Here is a 22,810-nt window from a genome sequence, read left to right as displayed (position 1 = left end):
TTCATAAGGAAGGGGCTTCAAGAGCTGAATTTGTTAAGAAAATACATGAAAGGATTAAAACCCATATCCAACTACAAAATGAGAAGTATGCTCAACAAGGAAATAAAGGCAAAAGACCTATGATCTTCGAGGAAGGTGATTGGGTTTGGCTTCATCTAAGAAAAGAACGTTTTCCTAAACAAAGGAAGTCCAAACTCAGTCCTAGAGGAGATGGTCCCTTTCAGGTCTTACAGCGTATCAATGATAACGCTTATAAACTTGATTTACCCTCTGATTATGGAGTAAGCCCTACTTTTAATGTAAGTGATTAAAACCTTTTGTAGGTGCAAGTGATGATGAGGAAGAATCTTCAGATTCGAGGACGAATCCTTTTCAAGAGGGAGGGAATAATGGAAGAGCATGGGCTAAAGGCCCAACCACTAGAGCTATGGCCAGGAGATTACTTGAAGACTTGTCAACTTCAGAGCTTAGTGGGCCCAATGGACTTGGTGGGCCTAGGGTGCTTCTCACTTGGGCTTTACTTGATTAAACACCATGTTTTATAGCACATTCTTAGAATAGGAAGTTACTTTGTTTTTGGTCTTGTATTTTGACCATAGATTAGGGTTTATGAATTTTGGGCTTGTATTTGGACTTCTTGGGCTTTGGGCTTTTGATACCCAATATTGGGCTCATTCTCTTTCTTGTAAATTTTCCTATTCATTGTATTTTCTTGACCATTGTATTTAGATCATTAGATTAGGATTTAAGAAGGATTATTAGTTTAATTGGATTAGGATAAACTAGGTTTAATTTAGGATGCATTTAAGTTGCATTTTGAGTCACATGTTTGACGCCACCTTAGTTGAACATGTGTGACTCAAAATTAACCCTAAATGCACACTAAATCAAACCTAAATGCACCTAGCACTAGTGTGAACCGGTCATGACATATGTGTTAAGTTTTGAATTCAAAATTCAAAAATTTGAATTCAAAACTTAGCGCCACATGTGAAGCCTTCACATTGGCGCCAAGTGCTCTTGGTTTCGGATCCATTTAAACCCCTCCTTCACACATTGTAAGACACTTTTGAGATATATGAAATTTGAGAGCATTTTCTGCCAAATTTCTCTTGAGAGTCACCGAGAAAGAAACCTCACCTTTTAGGAACCCTAGCTAGGATTTCCTACCTTTTGAAGGGAGCTTTCCTTTACTCCTTAAGCTTGGATGCTTCCATCCTTGACTTAGGCCTTTACTCATCCGAGAATCCTCCATTCAAGTCTCCATTTCATTCGGTTCCAAGCTCCTTTGAAGAAGATTCGTGACTAGGTGAAGCTAAGGAGAAGAACTTCATTCACTTCTCCTACCTTTGCCATCACCTAATAGGCCTGCTTATAGGACCAACGCCCAAGAAACAAAAAGAGATAGAGACTCAAGTTGAAAGCTTGATGAAGAAGGGTTGGGTTCAAAAGATCCATAGCCTTTGTGTTGTGCCTGTTCTTCTAGTTCCAAAGAATGATGGAACTTGGAGAATGTGCACAGACTGTAAAGCTATTAATAATATAATTGTAAATTATAGACATCCAATCCCTAGACTAGATGACATGCTAGATGAGTTGTATGGAATACTCATATTTTCTAAAATTGATCTTAAAAGTGGTTATACCCAAATAAAGATTAAAAAAAGAGATGAATGGAAAACTTTAAGACCAAGTTTAGATTGTATGAATGGTTAGTCATGCCTTTGGGTTTGACCAAATGCTCCTAGCACCTTTATAAGGTTAATGAACCATGTCTTAAGAGATTGTATAAGTAGATTTATAGTAGTTTATTTTAATGATTTCCTTGTCTATAGTAAAAGCCTTAATGAAGACATAGGCCATCTTAGGGATGTTTTAATCATTCTTAGAGACAACCATCTCTATGCCAACTTAGAGAAATATACCTCTTGCCAAGAGGACATCAAATTCTTAGATTTTATAGTTGGCAAAGAAGGAGTCAAGGTTGACCTCGAAAAGGTTAAAGCCATCCAAGAATGGAACACCCCTAAGAATGTAGGATGCATTAGGTGTTTCCATGGCCTAGTAAGCTTCTATAGAAGGTTTGTTAAGGACTTCTCCACCCTTACATCTCCTCTTAACGAGTTGGTTAAAAAGGATATACCTTTTATTTGGGGGGAGAAGCAAGAAAAGACTTTTCTTAACTTAAAAATCCAACTCACCAATGCACTCGTTCTAACTTTCCCAAACTTTTCTCAAACTTTTGAGCTAGAATGTAATGCAAGTGGTATTGGTATAGGTGCAGTTTTACTTCAAGGTGACCACCCCATTGCTTATTTCAATGAAAAATTAGGTGGTCCCACCTTGAATTATCTCACCTATGAAAAAAAGCTTTATACTCTAATTAAGGCATAAGAACATTACTTAGTGACAAAGGATTTCATTATACATATTGATCATGAGTCAGTTAAGTATTTGAGAGGGCAAGGTAAGTTGAATAAAAGACATACTAAGTGGGTAAAATATTTAGAAAATTTCCTTTATGATATCAAATACAAGAAGGGTAAAAGTAATGTGGTAGTTGATTCACTTTCAAGAAAATACACATTACTTATTACCCTTAGTTATCAAACCCTTGGATTTGATAACATTAAGGAATTGTATGAATAAGATCTAGATTTCCAACTCACCTATGCTCAAAATCTTAAGAAAGTTTTTGATGGATTCTACATTAGTGATAGGTATCTATTTAAGATGGGTAAAGTATGCATACCCAAAGAGTCCAAACAAGAGTTATACATTTAGAGCAATACCTTTGGACATTTACTCTCATATGTGGCCAATAAAACTCTCATGGGCCATTTTGGAGTTGATAAAACTCTTAAGTTTTATAAAAGAAAGATTTTATTGGCCACATATGAGACTAAATGTCCAAAGGTATTGCTTTAAATGTATAGCTCTTGTTTACAAGCTAGGTCTAAAGATATGCCTCATGAACTCTACACACCTCTTCCAATAGCTAGCACCCTTTAAGTTGACATAAGTATGGACTTTGTACTTGGTCTCCCAAGAAATATAAGGGGATATGATTCTATCTTTATGGTAGTAGACAGATTTTCAAAGATGGCTCACTTTATACCATGCCACAAAGTAGATGATGCTAGCCATATCTCAAGACTTTTCTTTAAAGAAGTTGTTAGGTTACATAGTATCCCTAAAACAATAGTTTGGGATAGGGATGTTAAGTTCTTTAGTCATTTTTGGAAAACACTTTGGGAAAGACTGGGAACTAAACTTCTATTTTCTACTACCTATCATCCACAAACTAATGGAAAAACAGAAGTAGTAAATAGATCTTTATCCACGCTATTAAGGGTTATCTTGATAAATAACAAGAAGTCTTGGGATGAACATCTTCCTCATGTAGAATTCGCATACAATAAGGTAGTCCATAAGACTACCAATCTTTCTCCTTTTGAGGTTGTTTATGATTTTAACCCTCTCACTCCTTTTGACATACTTCCATTACCTAGTACTTGTTATTTACATAAAGAATGAGTATCTAAGGCATATTTTTTAAAGAAACTCCATGAGAAGGTTAAAGACCATATTGGAAAACAAACTCAAAAGTATATTGAAAACAATAACAAAGGGAGAAAGAAAGTTGTATTTGAGGAAGGAAACTTAGTTTGGCTTCACTTAAGAAAAGATAGATTTCCTACACAAAGAAAGTCCAAACTAGGTCCAAGAGGAGATAGTCCATTCCAAGTCCTCCAAAGGATCAATGATAATGTATATAGGTTAGATTTACTTTTTGATTATGGTGTTAGCAACACATTTAATGTTTGTGATCTTGTACCTTATGCAGGTGATGCTGACATTGATGATGAGGACATAGATTTGAGGACAGATCCTTCTCAAGAAGAAGGGTATGACAGAGGATCATCCATAGAGAGCTCAAACATGAAGACCATACCACCCACAAAGAGCTCACACATGAAGACCATTGGACCTTTAATTAGGTCCATGGTTAGGAGGCTAGGGGAGGCTTCTATAGAGGAGGTATTTTTTTATATCTATGCTATATATGAGCATTGAGTATAATTCATTTTATTAGTTCCTTAGTCTCTATTGTATATACCTTGTATAGTATTTTGTACATAGTAGATACGTGTATAGGTCTATTTTTATCTTTGTATTTGTAAGGCACTTTTATTTTTTCCTTAGGATTTTAGGGCATGTTACTTGAGACTTTTACTCCATTTGATCTTGTATTAATGGTCATAGTTTTTCATATTTTTAGTATTAGTATTGGGGGTAGAAAATAACAAGTATGTAGGTGAAGCTAGCAATTGGGCCCTTAGTGGACCTAGTCCAAATTATACATATTAGACTTGTTTTTCTTCATTTAATCCAAGTCATACTATTTTTGGGTTGGATTAGATGAAGAAAATCAACTAGGTCGTCTATCCTCCTTGTTTGGTCGAAAATTGTGAAGCTTCCTCAACACACTTGTCCCTTGTAGGGATGGCAACGGGGCGAGTCGGGTACGGGTTTCATGATACCTGTCCCCGTCCTCGCGAGTCAAACCCATCCCCGTCCCCGTACCCGTACCCGTCGAGTATATGATTTTTATCCTCATCCTCGTCCCCGCGGGTAACGGGTATACCCGTACCCGTACCCGTACCTGTACCCGTCAATTTTTTTATTTTTTATTTTTTATAAAAAAAATATGATATTTTTAAATTATTTTTTATTATATTATAATTATAATTAGGTTATTTCTCTATCTCATATTATAATAAATTATCACACATAAAAAAATTAAAATTATTTAATATAATTAAATTGAAAGTGCGTATTAAGTTAAAAATGGAAACGGGGACGGGTACGGGTACGGGACGGGTAAGTACATACCCGTACCCGTATTCATACCCAATTTAATATATCGGGTTTTACCCGTACCCGTACCCGTACTCGGTCAAACTAGGGATGGCAAAAATACCCGCACCTGCGGGTACCTGCGGATAAAATCCGCTACGGATAATAAATGGATAGGCTAATTGGGTACCCGCGGATAATGGGAACGGATAATTTTTTACCCGTTTATAAATGGGGCGGGGGCGGGTATGATGATATCCATACTCGCGGATACCCATTTAATATTATTTCTTAAATATCTTAATTATTCTTATACCACATAGCCCTAAAACTACACTCTCTCATCTTATTTTCTTACAAAAGTGAGGTTGATGAAGTTACTAACATGTGTTAAGCATGTTATAGAATTATGTTAGATGTAATTTAATTAATTTTCTAGCTTTGATTGGACCAATAAGATTTATGTACTTTAAGTTATTTACTTTTGTTTGGAATTATGAGATTGAATTATTGTAACTTTGTAATGAGACTTTAACTTACTTGTCAGATTGATGTATTTTAAGTTATTGATTATATTACATTTTTATTATTATTTCAACAAAATTAACGTTAAATACAAATTCAAAATTAACATTAAATTTTTATTTTTTAATATGTCAATGACATTAAATATAAACTTAAAATTATTTGTAATATAATTTTTTTAATTTCTTAAAAAATTTATAAATATCCATGGATATCCATGGGTATTCAAGAAATTCATGGATACCCGCTTAATGGATACTCGCACGGATATGGGGTGGGTATGGGGCCAATTTTTATTCAGCGGGGCGGGGGCAGGTTTACTATTACCCGCCCCTATGGGGCCCCATTGCCATCCCTAGGTCAAACCGGGTATTCCTTATCAAAGTTGGGATGGGTTCAGGTATTACCCGCAGGTACAAGTATATTTGTCATCCCTAGTCCCTTGGCTAATCAAGGGGACAAGATGACACTTGGCACTCTTTGATTAGCTCTTCTAAATTTAAGTGTCTCCTCCTTGTCTCCTAGGAGACAAAGGTGACAATTGGCACTCTATGATTGGCTAACTAGATCTAAGTGTCTCTATCTTGTCTCTACCTCGTCTAACTTGCACTAAAAGCTTCTTGACAACTATATATAGATTGTTTCACTTGTAAATTTCACTTTTGAACATATATTGAGCTTGGCTAAGATTTCTCTTCAGAATTCTCTCTCTCAAAAGTCCTAAATTCTCTTTGATTTACTTCCTACTTGTTATTGAACAAGAATGACGGAGAGTATTATCCTGAACAAATTATTACACTAATTTATTATTATTATTATTAATTATTATTATTATTATTATTATTATTATTATTATATGATGACCAAGTCAAATTAAGTTACAAGTCAAAAATACAATTTGTTACCCAACTCGTACGATACTAAATTTTGATCAAATTGGACTAAATCTTATTCGAACACTAAAAAAATTTAATCCAAACTCATTGGATTACTTTGAATTAATTTGAGTTCACAAATTATCCATACATACATAGTTACACCCCTAAATAATAAGTAGTATAGTGTTTTCAATACAGTAATACCAACACTCTTTCCTATTTTTAATGTATGAAAAAAAAATTAGGTTAAATTCAATATTTAATGCCTATATTAACAAATTATTCAAAATTCATGTACGGATAAACTGAAAAAAGAAACTGTATAGACTAAAGTAAAAGAAAAAAAAAACAAAACAAAAAAGGTTTCTGAAACACGGTATATTTTTTTATTTAAACTAAAATTTATTAGTATTTACATTTTGAAATTGTCTTTTTCTTTTATTCTTTTTCAATTTTCTATCATTTAATAAATTGTGTATAACATTAAATATCATCATTTCTCTTGCAATTTTTTTGGGTACATATCTTTATTGATTTATTAGTTTTCCTCTTACAATTCTAATTTCTCCCTTTTGACTGCATGCCATTTCGTTGATTTTTCGGGAAAAAATAAAGTTAATCAGCTTCATTTTAAGTCCAAAAAGGGATATATGCAACTCCTTCAATTCCATTTTCCAAAGAGAAATTCCATTATGGAAACTGGGGAGGGGAAAAAAAACAAAAAAAAAAAAAACAGGCTCATGATCATGTTCACATTGACAAAGTAACAATTGTAGGAAAACATGTATAAATATCACCAAATTCTCATGTTACAGGCTGGTTAGAGTAGCATAAACTTCAAGTTTCCTGTGCAGAAACCATAGCACCACGAAGTTCTACTAGTGCTACTGCTTCATTAATTGCATCCATCACTTCTAGCTTTCCTCTACTCAATGCTTCATCCATTGGAGTCCGCTCGTGACTGAAAAAGGTGTATTGTCAAAACATTCATTATAAGAAGCTCTAAGCACATCTTAAAATGCTTGAGGTTCAGGTAATATAACAAACCTGTTTAAAACACTAACATTAGCTCCGGCCATGATTAATTCCTTCACAACCTGAAAAGTATTTGCATGCTCAGGAAAACCATGTCCTGGGAAACAATTAAGAGATGTTCTTGGATGAGCACATTGTTTACCTTAACATGCCCATTGAGACACGCCCAATGAAGTGGTGTATTCTTTTCCTCGTTTGGTGAATTAAGATCCTGTTCACACAAAAACAAGTTTTAAAACCTCTGCCATGTTTGGATGTTTTAAAGAGGGGTGACTGATGGAAAGAGAAAGGACAAAATTAAGATACAGTTTCTTAGTTGTTTTTAGTATTATTCTCCAATCAAAATTAAAGTTTTACTTCAATAATCCACATAATAGAGATTACCATTAATGGTTAGCATAGATTACTGAGATGAAACTTCAATTTTCATTGGAGAATAACACCAAAAGCACTTAAGGAACTGCATCTAAATTTTATCCAAAGGAAAATTGGGAAAGAAAAAAGAAGGAAAGGAAGGAAGGAGATTGAGGGGGGAGTATTTCCCCATGTTTTGATGGTCAAGTAAGGGAATTTTTATTTTCCCATTTTTATTTTAAAATAAAGCCTTTCCTATCCTTATTACCAATTTGATTCACTTCCATTGGTATTCTTCTTACTTGGTCAAAACACATTATATGAATTTCTATCATCTTATGCTCAATAGGTTCTGGTCCAACTTTCTTTAGGATACTTTCTTAGTACATTCAAACATAAGTAACTGAGGAACAGTATTCTTGATTCCATCCAGCAATGCCATAGTTTATCTTGAAAAAATCCCAAGCCACACAGCACAAAGGAGTGACCTCCGAATCAGTTAAAGAAGGATTTCGTGACATTATTTTCTAGTTTATGTAGGATGGATGATATGGATTTATTAACATATCAAAAAATCTGTATGCAAGATGATTGTATAGTGTTTGAATGTTGTCAGATAGAATTAAATGTAAGAAAAAGATAGACGAAAGGGAATCATATCCTGTGAAGTAGAACCCTCATTTTTATCAAAATTTCTCCAGTTTCTCTCATGTCAGTAGTCTATTGAAATCATAATGTATAAACCATGGCTTAAGAGTTGAGACACTAGGATTTTATGTGTGGGGGCAGAGATTGAAATTCTTATTACTCTAGCAATAACATACATCCCAATTCCCAACCGTTATTTCCAATAAAAAAAACTTTCTAAGTACTGATTTTATATATATAAAGAGGGCATAAGTTGGAGAAAATAGGACGTATAACACAAATATTTTATTGTATTAGAGTTAATTACCTATACACTGTCAGTGTAAAGTTTTTTTACACTGACAACCAATCATATCTTTTAATAGTGTCATGTCAGTTACCAACAGAACGCTATGAACCTTAGATCCAGTATCTTCCGATCCTTAGGATTTATGGTTAATTTGGCTAATATAAGACAATTGTTGAAAAGAGTAGGCGAGGAATGCCGAAAGAGTAAGCTCGTTCTTGTATTCTGTCAAATTAATCATAGGTCTCTGAGGCTCTCGGCCATATTGGTATCAGAGCCTTACAATCTCGAATACTGAGGCCATAATACTATTTTAGAGGACAGAGTGAGTAGAAGAGAGACTTTACTACCATGGAAACTTCTACTTCAGACACTCAACCCGCCTTCCTAAACACCTCCTTATCTTTACCTAACCATGTCTCTAGAACCCTAGCACCAAAGATTGAAAACCTAGTTGAATTTTCATATGTCCCTGAAGATGCTCAGATCTCTGAGAGCACTGCCCCCCTTCTAAGTCCATATAATATATTCAAACGCCAAAGATCTACTCTTAGATCTATCAGGCAGTTGGTCAGAACTACCCGTCCACATGAAAAAGAATATGTTCAATCCTCCAAGATGGAACAATGTTCTTTGATGGCCACTTCTGAAGAACAGTATGTTACTATTGAAATCCCAAAGGAACTCATCCGACACTAGAGAACAGATGGATACACCCATCTCCACTACGGGGCCATTAGGTTGATGCTCACACTCCATGGGAGACAAGGACTTCCTGTCTCCTCAAGGATCTCCCTGTTAGATACTAGCTATCTCCACTACGAAAATGCTGTGATTGGTACGGTCTTGACTACACTTCACGCCAGAAGTGTCGTCCTAACATTGTTCCCCAATTATAATGTTAGTTTAAGAGACCCCACTGTACCAGAGAGACTAAAGGTCCAAGTCCAGATAACCGGAGCTGCCCAGACCGCTGATGCTGTTTGTGCTACTCTCCACTATCAAATCATATATAGGCTACAGACCTTGTTTTGTGAATCTGGCCTCCTGTTAGGTCGAGGTGGTGGTTTACAAGGCGTATTCCACTCCTCATCGTCACTGTAGTCACTGTCTGATTCACTATCTTCTTCTTCACTGGTGTCTCCTGAGTGCATCCAGCAATCGCACTCAGGATCGCACATTTCTGGGGCAACATCCCAGATGAAATGACCGTTGATTCTGTCGGTATAGATTTCTCTCCCATCTGCATGTACTGCAAAGATGGGAATTCTTTTTTCTTTGACGAAAGGTTCTAACATCATTGTTTGAAAAATTGGACCTGAGGCTGTCTCAGGTTGTTTAAAGATTGTTCTGACCGTTCCGTCGACGGATCTTCTGAAAGTTGCTTGATCCGTTTGGATTGGCTTTCCATGATGCTTGTGGAGATTCTCATAATTTGTCACCCATTGTAATGGGGTGAGCTCCTTCAGCTGTTCCCTGGAAATATTCCTGGGAACTTGGACGATCGGTGGACTTTCTTCTGCCTGGTTTGCAAGAACAAACAAGGCACTATCATTACTGCTGGGTAAGGCCAAATTAACCACATGGGTCTGTAGCCTATATATGATTTGATAGTGGAGAGTAGCACAAACAGCATCAGCGGTCTGGGCAGCTCCGGTTATCTGGACTTGGACCTTTAGTCTCTCTGGTATAGTGGGGTCTCTTAAACTAACATTATAATTGGGGAACAATGTTAGGACGACACTTCCGGCGTGAAGTGTAGTCAAGACCGTACCAATCACAGCATTTTCGTAGTGGAGATAGCTAGTATCTAACAGGGAGATCCTTGAGGAGACAGGAAGTCCTCATCTCCCATGGAGTGTGAGCATCAACCTAATGGCCCCATAGTGGAGATGGGTGTACCCATCTGTTCTCCAGTGTCGGATGAGTTCCTTTGAGATTTCAATAGTAACATACTGTTCTTCAGAAGTGGCCATCAAAGAACATTGTTCCATCTTGGAGGATTGAACATATTCTTTTTCATGTGGACGGGTAGTTCTGACCAACTGCCTAATAGATCTAAGAGTAGATCTTTGGCGTTTGAATATATTATATGGACTTAGAAGGGGGGCAGTGCTCTCAGAGATCTGAGCATCTTCAGGGACATGAAAATTCAACTAGGTTTTCAATCTTTGGTGCTAGGGTTCTAGAGACATGGTTAGGTAAAGATAAGGAGGTATTTAGGAAGGCGGGTTGAGTGTCTGAAGTAGAAGTTTCCATGGTAGTAAAGTCTCTCTTCTACTCACTCTGTCCTCTAAAATAGTATTATGGCCTCAGTATTCGAGATTGTAAGGCTCTGATACCAATATGGCCAAGAGCCTCAGAGACCTATGATTAATTTGACAGAATACAAGAACGAGCTTACTCTTTCGGCATTCCTCGCCTACTCTTTTCAGCAATTGTCTTATATTAGCCAAATTAACCATAAATCCTAAGGATCGGAAGATACTGGATCTAAGGTTCATAGCATTCTGTTGTACAAGATCCTCTTAAAGAGGCGAGTACCATAGTAGTCAATAGCGGCCGGAGCGGCCGCTATCGCGGCGCTCCGGAGCGGAGCGGCGTCACCCCGCAACGTGGCTGCTGTCGCGTGGCGGATTTCTGTAGCGGTCGGAGCGGCCGCGTCGGAGGCGTAGCGGAGCGGCCCAAATCGCGGATTCGCGGGCGCGATTTCAGACTTACCCTTCATTAAGGGTAAGTCCGTCTTTTCAATGGGGTTTTTTTGCCCTAATCATCCCTTTCCCATTCGCGATTTCAGACTCCTCGAAACCAAACCCCTCCGCTCGTCTCTCCCTCTCATATTTTCTTCTTCTCTGGCAATCGCGTGCAGCTCCGACGAAGTCCGGCTCCGACGCACCTCCATCGGCGACGCGCCTCCAGCTCCGACGCACCTCCGACTCCGACGAGCCTCCAGGTCCGACGCAGCTCCGACGTGGCCGCAAGCTCAGACGCGCGTTTGTCTTCTCCTTCCTCCGACTAACGTTTGCCCTCTGTTGTCTGTTCCCCTATTCTATTGTGTCTTTTACTCTTTTATGCAACATGCAACATATCTTTTTTAATTATTTATTAAATTATTTCCACTGATTTTTTTTTAATTTTTGATTAAATTTAATTGAACAAATTTTATTTTTAAATTCTGATAAAATTTAATTCAACATATTTAATTTTTAAATTCTGATTAAATTTAATTCAGAAAAATTTATTTTTAATTTCTGATTAAATTTAATTCAGTTAATTTTATTTTTAATTTCTGAATAAATTTAATTCAACAAATTTTATTTTTAATTTCTGATTAAATTTAATTCAGCTAATTTTATTTTTAATTTCTGATTAAATTTAATTCAACAAATTTTGTTTTTAATTTCTGATTAAATTTAATTTAGCAAATTTTATTTTTAATTTCTGATTAAATTTAATTCAGCAAATTTTATTTTTAATTTCAGAAAATTCTATTTCTATTTCAGCAGCATATTTTTTTTTTTAATTTCTGATTCTATTATATTTTTATTAGGCTGTCTTTGTCTTTGATAATCAGTTTAATCATGAGCCAACCAATCTCTGCTGGAACTGAAACTAATCCCAATTCTGGTCCCACTCCCAGAACAGAAATGTTTAAGCCCACCGGTGACAATATTGATGTCTTTTGGAAGTGGAACAGCTTAAAAGACAAAAATAATAGGAAGAGTGTCACTTGTGATTTTTGTCTGAAAACATCTACCGGTGGAATTACTAGAGCAAAAAGACATCATCTTGGAATAAAAGGCGATGTAGGTGCTTGTAGAAAAATTCCTGAGGATCTAAAATTGGAAATGAAGGCTGCCTATGAGAGTAAAAAAATTGCCTCAGAAGTATATATGGAGTGCGTAGATGAAAATGAAGAGGAGGATGACATCCAAGCCATTGCTAGAATTAAGAGACCTTCATCTACATCAAGTGAAGCCACTTCTGTTTCCAAGAGGAGGGGTATAAATGTCAAAGGTCCCCTTGATTTGCACTTTACTAGAAAGGCAGAAGAAAGTATCAAATTGAATAAGGGGTTGTGGCAAACAAGTTTAAATGATGCTTGTAACAAGGAAGCAAGAGCAAGGGTAATTCAATACATTGCTCGCTTTTTTTATCGGAATGGAATTGCATTTAATGTTGCTAGATCAAAGAGCTTCAAATTGATGGTTGAAGCTATTGGCACCTATGGTCCCCATTTAAAGCCACCAAGCTACCATGAATTAAGAGTGCCACTCCTTAAAAAAGAGTTGGAATACACCAAAGGCTTATTGAAGGGCCATGAAGAAGAGAGAGTAAAATATGGGTGCTCAATTATGTCTGATGGTTGGACAGATAGGAAAAGTAGAACTTTGATTAACTTTTTGGTTAATAGTTCAATGGGAACAATGTTTGTGAAGAGTGTAGATGCTTCTGAATATACCAAGACCGGTGAGAAGGTGTTTGAACTTTTAAATAGTTTTGTTGAGGAAATTGGAGAGAAAAATGTTGTTCAAGTAGTAACAGATAATGGAAGCAATTATGTTATGGCGGGTAAGAATCAATTATATTCTAATTTTATACTCATACGATTATAAGATATAAATTCTAATTTTAATTATTTTGTTATTGTGTTTTTAGGCAAAATTTTACAAACTGTGAGACCACATTTATTTTGGACTCCATGTGCTGCTCATTGTCTTGATTTGATGCTAGAAGATATTGGAAAGATCCCTAAAGTCAAAAGGGTAATACAAAGAGGCATCAAGCTCGTGGGTTACATTTATAATCATACCTTGACCCTAAACACCATGAGGAAGTATACAAATAAGGTTGAATTGGTGAGGCATGGAGTTACAAGATTTGCTACCACCTTCCTTACTTTGCAACGATTGCATAAGTTAAAGGCAAATCTTAGAAGGATGTTTACTTCCGACGAATGGTTGCAATCAAAAGGAGCCAAAGAACCTAAGGGGAAGAAAGCAACGGAGATTGTTCTTATGCCTACATTTTGGAGTGATGTTGTTTATGCTTTAAAGGCTATGGGGCCTATTGTACGTGTGTTGAGGTTGGTAGATAATGAAAAAAAACCGGCAATGGGTTACATTTATGAAGCAATGGAGAGGGCTAAGGAGGCAATTCAAAATTCTTTTAATCATAATGAAGAAAAATATAAGGATATATTTGCAATTGTTGATAGAAGATGGGATTGTCAACTCCATCATCCGTTGCATGCAGCAGGATATTATCTAAATCCTGAGTTTTATTACAAAAATTCAACAAGAATGGATGCTGATGATGAAGTGGTGGATGGCCTTTTCAAATGTATTGATAGGCTTTGTGAAAATAATGACATTGTAGACAATGTTCACAATCAATTGGCAATATATAAAAGGGCAGGAGGAAGATTTGGCATTCCTGCAGCAGTTAGAGCAAGGGTTAAAATGGCTCCTGGTAAGTGAGACTTTTCTTAAGCTTCAACTTCACTTACAAATTTTATAGTTATTTGATAATTTATTTATATAATAATATTTGCATTTATAGCTGAGTGGTGGAAGATGTATGGAGGACATACACCACATTTGCAAATTGTTGCCATTAAGGTACTAAGCTTGACGTGTAGCTCATCTGGTTGTGAGCGTAATTGGAGTACCTTTGAGCATGTAAGTTAATGAATTAGTGGATTTAAATTTGAGTTTACTATTGAAAATGGAAAATTAACTAACATCATGTTGTTAAATTATTATAGATTCACTCAAAGAAGAGAAGTAAGCTTGAGCACCAAAAGCTTCAAGACTTGGTTTTTATTAAATATAATCAAGCTCTTCAAGAACGCTTTGAGTGTCAAGATCCAATTGATCCAATTGCTTTGAATGAAGTTGATGATAACAATGAATGGATGTTGGGAGAAGAAAATGATGAGGATGAATTTGAAGATGACTTGGTGTTTGGTGATGATGTTTTGACTTGGAGAGATGTTGCCCAAGCAAGTGGTGCCGGTGAACCTTTGAAATACACTAGGAGACAAACACAAGTGAACAAGACATCAACAATTGCATCTACATCCAAGAAAGATAAAGGAAAAAAAGTGATGGAAGTACTAGAAGACGAGGATGATGATGTAGAGGAAGAAGAAGAATATAATTCTAATGCTAGTGGGAGTGATGAATTTGAGGGAGAGGAAGACTTTAATCTTGATGAGGAAGAAGATTAAACTATAATGTTTAATTTTTTACTTACTTAGAGCTTTAACACTTTGTTTTGGAGACATTTTATATTATGTATTGTTTGAGTACTATGAACTTTTAATTATTAAAAATGTTTAATGCATGAATTTAGAGTTATTTTTTTGTTTTTTTTAGCTTTTATATATATATTATTAATTATTTAATATATATAAATTAATATTTAAATAGCGGTTATCCCGCTCCGCGTCATCCCGCTATCCCAGTTTTGGGGTCGGCCGCTCCGCGCCGCTATCCGGGATTGACTACTATGGCGAGTACAGAGCATACTGGCTTAAACATATATCACTGAGAACATAATACTATAATAGGATCAAGAGTTTTCGAAAGAGAGGAAAAGAGATTTAGCAATCCATGAGTAATAAGCACACAAGAAGTTTTATTGCAAACTCGACTTGGTTACAAACTGAAAGAGAACCTCCTTATATAGACTCTGAGAGGATCTCATGAGGATAACAAACAGCAAGCATTTTTCACATGAGCCAATCTTGATTGGCTCCCTAAAAGCTAAATACAGTAAAGAACCCCCGTGGGGTGTGACTCACACAACTAGACAAACTATTATGAATCAGATGATAAGAACTGGTACAAACAATGGACCTACATGGTCATGACTTATACAAGCTGTCATACACACTTATTGTACACTGAGGGCAGACAGTACGAAAAAGTAGATTCCCATTTTTATCCTTTTTTGATGATGGGCTCGTGACTAGGAGAGAGATTCGGATCTGATGCATCTGAATCAGAACAGCTGTCTATCATCAATTCAGCATAATAATCATCATCGTCTTTATCTCTTAGATCATTAGCTGTCTAGAACTGTTCATCTGGCACGTAATATTCAGTTCTGCTCATGAAAGCATTGATACCCTGATGACTTGATTGGCTAGGAATGAAACGACTGTGTGATGAACTGGTTTCTCCTTGGTTCTCTTGTTGGATTTTTGCTTCCTTGAGATGGTTGATCAATTGTGCCTTGTAACTTTGATCCGGGGGATATGTTTCAAAGGTTCCCCAAAAATAAGCTTCATTTTTTGACCACAGTTGTCCTGTAGGTTTCTGGAAATAAGGACGTCTGATGATAATAATGGAGGTTAAAGACTCACATTGTTCTCTGGTCCTTCCCATTTGATTCTTTTGAAAATCGAGAACCTTTTTTAACTCACTTCTCCACCATGGGAGAGGCGAAAACCATTCTAATAAAGTCCAGAATAAAAATTCTGCCTTGTCTGGATTTATCAGAATATTGTAGGCTGATTGTGTCTTCAAAGCAATTGCAATTGGACTTTGGACAGTTTTGCACCATATAGCCCAAAGAGTTGGCTCACATAAATCCCAACCAATCTCACAGAATAATTCAAATATTCCGGGATGTTCTTCTGTAGGATCAAACATGGTTGGAGGGACTACTTTAAACCTTAAAGTCTCATGAAGATAATAAAAATAATGAGATCTGGCGAATTGAATAATCTCTTCAGGACGGTTAGGTTTAAAACCAGGAGGATATAGCTTTCTAGTTTTTGCTGTATCATGTAGAGGTTTTGCCATGAAAATCAGTGGAAAGCTATAGGAGGATGAGATGACCAAAACTGGCTTTTGTGGTCTTGAAAGAAAATCAGGAATGAGGTTATGTTTTCCTTTGATGTGTTTAACAATAAAATCATACCTGGAAAACCAATCTTTTAATCTTAAGATTTGAGGTTCTGGTGGTAACTTGTTCTTGAAATCGAGGATTTTGGGAAAGGAAGAATTATCCATTTGAACTTCAAAGTGATATCCTCTCAGGTGGAAATCAAACTTCTTGATTCCATTCTTCACAGCCAATGCCTCTTTGTAGGTGGTGTGGTAATGCTTTTCTGCTTCTTTGAATTGTCCACTAGCATGTCTGCAGTAGAACCTCTTTCCGTCTACTTCTTCAATGAAGACGGCACCCCAGTAATGATCACTTGCATCTGTTTGGAGGATCCTTTTCCTATCTCCTGGGATTTTTAATGCAGGAGGATTCTGTGCAACCTTCTTTATCTCTTGGACAGCCTTGGTTTGTTCTGGTCCCCATGGAGGGGGATCTTTCTTTAACAGTTTTGAGAGAGGGCTTGTGTATCTGGCAACTTTCGGAATGAAATCTCTGATGTAGTTTATGATTCCAAGGAATTGTTGAATTTGCTTAACAGATAGATTTTCTTCAGGGAAGTTGAGTAACTCTTCAGCAATATGAGGTTGAGGCTGATAACTTCCTTGAGAGAACTTCATTCCCAGGAAGTCAATTTCCTGTTGTGCTAACTGTATCTTCTTTTCTGAAAACATGATGCCATACAAGTTTGCTCTTTCCAAGAATTGGCTTAAGAGCCTTTTGTGACTTTCCATGTCTGTGGAGAATAAAAGAATATCATCTATGTAGATGATAGCATTGTCTAGGAGTGGCTCGAGTATCTTTGTTATTGCTTTCTGGAATAGAGATGGTGCTACCTTTAGGCCGAAAGGTAGAACAGTCCATTGATACTGTGCATTGGGTATGCAGAAAGCTGTCTTGTGCCTTTCACTGGGATCAACTCCTAACTGCCAGAATCAGGATTTAAGGTCAAATTTAGAGAAGGTTTTTGATTCCTTTAGCAAGATAGGCAGAGTGGATGTCTTGGGTAGTGGAAACTTGTCATCTTTCAAGAAATGGTTAAGAGGCTTGTAGTCAACGACTAATCTTTTCTTTCCTCTGAGTCTTTCTGATCTTTTTTCTACGTAGAAGGCTTGGCACGCCCAATTTGATGTCGTCTGTTCTATGAGACCTTGTCTGAGCAGTTCTTGACATTCTTGTTTGGCTAATTTAAGATCAGATGGGGACATGCCTGGATGAGAAGCTTTTGTGGGATTTACATCCTCATTCAGCTTGAATGGCAATTGTACAAAGAAATCAGGATTTTTCCAGAGTGGTTTTGGATGGGTGAAATCTTTATGATTATCTGAACATAAAGATTTCAGTTGTATCTTGATTTCTTCCAATTCTGGTGGGACTTCAGAAAGAGAATATAACTTACTGGTTGGCTCTGATACCAATATGGCCGAGAGCCTCAGAGACCTATGATTAATTTGACAGAATACAAGAACGAGTTTACTCTTTCGGCATTCCTCGCCTACTCTTTTCAGCAATTGTCTTATATTAGCCAAATTAACCATAAATCCTAAGGATCGGAAGATACTGGATCTAAGGTTCATAGCGTTCTGTTGTACAAGATCCTCTTAAAAAGTCGAGTTTGCAATAAAACTTCTTGTGTGCTTATTACTCATGGATTGCTAAATCTCTTTTCCTCTCTTTCGAAAACTCTTGATCCTATTATAGTATTATGTTCTCAGTGATATATGTTTAAGCCAGTATGCTCTGTACTCGCCTCTTTAAGAGGATCTTGTACAACAGAACGCTATGAACCTTATATCAGAGAATGAATCATCATCAAACATAATGTTTTGAGCACACAATTACTCAACAGGAAAAGTTGGTAATGGCCAATTAGGGGTGCTAGGGGTGTTCAAAAGAGTTGAACTAAGCTAAACTAAAAGAGTAGTTCGTTTAAACTGAACTGAGCTATTTTATATTTAAGTGAACTATAATTCTAAAATTTGAACTGCACTATAATTTGTACTAAACTAACTTTTATTTTGTTATTATTATTATAAACTGAATTCAACTGCATTCCAAAAAATGTCTTCTAAATTTTAAATTAGTAATTTTCTTACTGTCAAACTTATACTAAATATAAATAAATTAATTTATAATTATTCATGATTATTACGCTAGTTTTTAGTAATTTGATTTTTTGAGAGTTCATTAACTAGTTCGATGTTATAAAACAATGACTATGAAAAAAAAACAAAGTCTGTTAATAAAGACTAATTTTCAATCAGTTTACTAATCTTATTAATTATTAAATAAAAATTTAAAATATTTAAATATTACATGTAACTATTTTTTAGTTAATGCGTTCTTTACAAAATAGTATGACTTTTAGAAAAATATAATTATTGAAGGTATAATTTTTTTATCCTAATAATAAATGTAAATTAAAATTTTCTTTTAATCCCGTACATTGAATCACCATAGAAAAATTTTGTAACAAAAACAAAAATGTATAGTTGTGCACAGTAACACTAGGCCACTAGCATACCAACTTAACAGTGGGCAGTCGGCGAAATCAGAAAGCTATAAATAAAGGAATGCATTTAGAAAGCACTAGTACTGAGTTTCTGAATTGAGCATACTTTTGTATAAAAACTTCCATGCTAGTAGTTTCTTAAGAAGTTCCTTGCATAGAAAAAGCAGATGCATTGATTAACTTCTCTGAGTCATTGGATTTTCATTCCCTAATTATGTCTGTTTCTTTGTATTCATCATGCATTATATATATATATATATATATATATATATATATATATATATATATATATTATTTTGTTAGACTTATAACACATCATTTAAGAAGCACCAAGCGACTGAGTCATGAGGGAACCACACACATTGGCACCGTCCAATGATGCACCTCAGATGGCTAGGAGAACATCCAAAGGGCACCGAGCCCCACATATGACTTGGGTATCAAGAGATAGGCACCAAGAGACTTGGGAATCGTCAAAAGGAACCAACAACAAACTTATGGGAACCCTCATATGACTTAGGAGGAAACATCACATAGGCACCATAACCAACCATCAAGAATCCCACACAAGGCTTTGATCATTTATATATAATATATAAATTCAGTTTTATTAACAGTTTAGTCTATCAAAGTACTCTTTAGAAAATAGTTTGATTTATAAAACTGAATATAAAAATTAGTTTAGTTCTAGTTAGTTATTTTGAAGACTCCCTATTATAACAAAAAAAAAAATTATAACTAAAGTGCACTGAACTACTTTTTATAATAGTTTAGTTTTTAAAAACTAAACTTAAAATATAGTTTAGTTTTTATAAAAATTAGTTTAGTTTTTTATAGTCTACTTTAGTTTAGTTTTCAAAATAGTTTTTTGAACACCCCTAAGGCCAATGAAATGATTTGGTATTAGACACAAAGCATCTACTTTTATTCTAGTAATCAACCAATGGTATATCCAGATCATAAAGTTAAAAAATAAAACGAAGAATATTTGTGAACAAGCTACTCACCACTCCTCTACTGATCAAATACTCCACAATATCAATATGTCCATTAGCTGCAGCCATATGAAGAGCTGGATGCATACATGAGAGTGGTAAGGTAGAGCAATATGAATAAGTACAATAGTTCACAGCTAAATTAGTTTTCTGTATTTGGTCATCTGACAAAATTATCTTCTTCAAAAACTTTATCATCCCTGGTCGTGGTTCTCAATGCCCTTTCTTCTAAATGAAGGTCAATTTATTCAAAGTTCAAACAACATGACAATGTGAAGTGGACTCTTTCTATACAAAGCCTCTATATCTCATGATCTCATCAATGACAAGCTTTAAAACCAAACTCTATAACCAAAATATACCTTAACATCTTTTCAACATATCAATTTACCACTCATCATATAATCTGCTCTAGTTTTGTTTATAATGAATTTAACTAAAAGTATCTCCTGCTAGCAAGGAATCCAAAGTTATACCCATAATCCACCTTACTAGAGGAGACTAGGAGAGTGGTAATTCTACAACTACTTCACAAGTTTAGAAGCAAAGTGTAGTATGTTAATGAAGGAGAGTGGTATTTCACACCAACATATATTAACCCTAATGATTAGATGAAGAGAATACATAAGGAAGACTCAAAAGCATGTCTGGTTCCATGAATTTCTAGCAAAGAAAGTAAAGTGGATCCTTCCGGAAGTCAAAGTTAGTAGCAATAGGACTTGAAGGCACCAAGAAGAATTCTGTTATAACAGAATGTGGGATATTTGATCAAAGAGCTCACTCAAAACCCAGGAACATCAAATTCTTTCATTTTCATTGCTGAGATTTGGTGAGCTTGGTAATGTTTGAAATTACCCAGGAGCTTCAGAAACAGAAATATTTGGCATGAATTTGATACTCTAGCCATGATCCTTGATTCCTTGTTCAGAAAGGAAATGAAGAGCAAGTAGCTTGGCAGCTATACGATATAATCGGATATATTATCAAGAACTTGAAGTGTATGCTTAATCAAAATTGGAGGTTAAAGTCACCCATACTTTTAATCAATGGAAACAAGTTTCAAAATATAGCCAAGAGGTTTTAGAAACCAGTCCACAACTGCAATTGCGGCCGCAATTATGACAAGGTTTTTGGAATCTCACAACCTCATCAGCTGCAATTTTCTGCAATATCAAGGATCACAACAAAGCCACAACAGCAATTCAAAAACTTGTGGCAGGAGCATGACTCTGGGATGAGGATTATGGAAACCCCTAAATCTGAGTTGAGCAGCTTAATTCTTTGGGATGCTCTGTCAATGCCTAACATCCCAGTTTTACACAACCACGTGACTACTCAATTTTCATACTTTCATTCAAATTGAACTACCTAAATGAAAAACCCTTAATACACACCAAACTAAACATGCATGCTAACAAGCTTTACCCTCACCGTAAACAACAACACTACCAAACCCCACAAAATAACACGTAAAAAAGAGAAGAAAAAAATGAACTTTTTTTTTCACTTAAATCAGTTCCACACATGATGCACATATACCTGTTCTCCAATACCAAATAAAAATAAAAATAAAAATAAAAAAATAAAAAAAAAAACATATACCTGTTCTCCCCTGATCATCCTTGGAATCAAGAGAAACCCCTCTAGCTTCTAAGCTCTTAACATCATCCATGTCATCATATCTTGCAGCCTATCAAAACAATATCAACACTCAATTTAATCATCACACTCAAATATCAATGATCAATATATATATATATGCAATACGAATAATTTTACATCAAGCAAGGCTTCGACGTTCTCCGAGGTTGTTTCGGAAGGAGCTTGAACTGCTATGTCCGCAGCCATTTGCAGTGGCAAATCTCACTTCACTGTTTAGGTCAGAAAAATCAAAAGAGTAAAACTGAGAAAATTAGAGATTGTCAATTTGAATAAATGTGAACCTTTGATTAAAATGAATGATATAGATTTTGGCACGTGGTTTGGTAGGATTTATTAGACTATATTATAGAAGAATTAAGAATTATTCTACTATTTACCTTTACCCGCAAAGAATGTAAATCAGAATTTGAAAAAATAAAGTATTATGAATTTATTAAAATATTTGTTTTATTAAAATATAAATTTTATTTAATATTTAACAATTATTTTTTTGTTACAGATTAAAATTTAATAATGACGTTGATTTCTCTACGATGTCATTTTTTATTATTGTTAATTATTATGTATTAAACATCAATGATTATTTTATATGAATAATTTTTAGATTTTTCTTTAATAAGAGAGTTTTTAAAAATTATTTTCATTATATATTTAATTTAATTTTTATTTGTTATAATTATTTGTAAATTAAATTTTAATATTTTAAATAAAATATTAATAAATAAAAAATCTTGTATGACAATAAAAATTATTTATCATAAATTTAAAATATAATTTATATTGTAACAAATATATATATATATATATATATAATTTATATGTTTAAAGTAAATTTATTGAAGAATTTAAATATAATTTATATATTCATATATAGTATTTATTTGTATATAATCTATTATATCTATTATTTACTATATATTATATATTATAAATGAAAGTTATGTCACATAAGCAAATATCACATGATAGTATTAAGTTCGTTTTTCTTTATTTGAATATTCAATGATTTTGTATTCTAATTTTTAATTTATAAAATATAAAAATTAACTACTAAATTCAAAATTAAACTATTTATAATAATATATGAAAGAAATAAAGAATTTTGGTTTTCATTTTTCAATAGTCAATTTTATCCCTTAATATCATAATTATCTCTTAT

General features: G+C 34.8%; 2 protein-coding genes across 2 annotated transcripts; one reads left to right on the top strand and one right to left on the bottom strand.

Annotated features, from left to right (window-relative positions):
• Positions 1 to 6,873: 6,873 nt before the first annotated feature.
• LOC109811685 (ankyrin repeat family protein) lies at positions 6,874 to 21,926 on the bottom strand. The gene is made up of 6 exons (XM_020375488.3): positions 21,769 to 21,926; positions 21,592 to 21,679; positions 20,002 to 20,066; positions 7,441 to 7,509; positions 7,311 to 7,360; positions 6,874 to 7,224 (listed from the first exon to the last, which is right to left on the bottom strand). The coding sequence occupies exons 1-6, from the start codon at positions 21,835 to 21,837 to the stop codon at positions 7,101 to 7,103; spliced, it is 465 nt and encodes a 154-aa protein (XP_020231077.1). The 5' UTR covers positions 21,838 to 21,926; the 3' UTR covers positions 6,874 to 7,100.
• Positions 12,168 to 14,934, top strand: LOC145954046 (uncharacterized). The gene is made up of 4 exons (XM_083067716.1): positions 12,168 to 13,158; positions 13,246 to 14,058; positions 14,149 to 14,267; positions 14,354 to 14,934. Exons 1-4 carry the CDS (start codon positions 12,168 to 12,170, stop codon positions 14,816 to 14,818), a joined length of 2,388 nt encoding a protein of 795 aa, XP_082923842.1. The 3' UTR covers positions 14,819 to 14,934.
• Positions 21,927 to 22,810: the final 884 nt, after the last annotated feature.

Source organism: Cajanus cajan, chromosome 2 (genome assembly GCF_000230855.2).
Source record: "Cajanus cajan strain Asha chromosome 2, NIPB_CcT2T_4, whole genome shotgun sequence".
NCBI lineage: Eukaryota > Viridiplantae > Streptophyta > Magnoliopsida > Fabales > Fabaceae > Cajanus > Cajanus cajan.
The sequence above is the reverse complement of the archived record's forward strand: the minus strand, read 5'-3'. Positions and strand labels throughout refer to the sequence as shown.

What these genes read in the sequence shown, in the direction of transcription:
- LOC145954046 (XM_083067716.1), top strand. Translation starts at nt 12,168, where the DNA reads ATGAGCCAACCAATCTCTGCTGGAACTGAAACTAATCCCAATTCTGGT. An exon ending in AAGGGTTAAAATGGCTCCTG is followed by an intron (nt 14,059 to 14,148) that starts GTAAGTGAGACT and finishes TTGCATTTATAG; the next exon opens with CTGAGTGGTGGAAGATGTAT. An exon ending in ATTGGAGTACCTTTGAGCAT is followed by an intron (nt 14,268 to 14,353) that starts GTAAGTTAATGA and finishes AAATTATTATAG; the next exon opens with ATTCACTCAAAGAAGAGAAG.
- LOC109811685 (XM_020375488.3), bottom strand. Translation starts at nt 21,837, where the DNA reads ATGGCTGCGGACATAGCAGTTCAAGCTCCTTCCGAAACAACCTCGGAG. An exon ending in ACGTCGAAGCCTTGCTTGAT is followed by an intron (nt 21,680 to 21,768) that starts GTAAAATTATTC and finishes TTGTTTTGATAG; the next exon opens with GCTGCAAGATATGATGACAT. An exon ending in AATGTTAGTGTTTTAAACAG is followed by an intron (nt 7,225 to 7,310) that starts GTTTGTTATATT and finishes CACCTTTTTCAG; the next exon opens with TCACGAGCGGACTCCAATGG.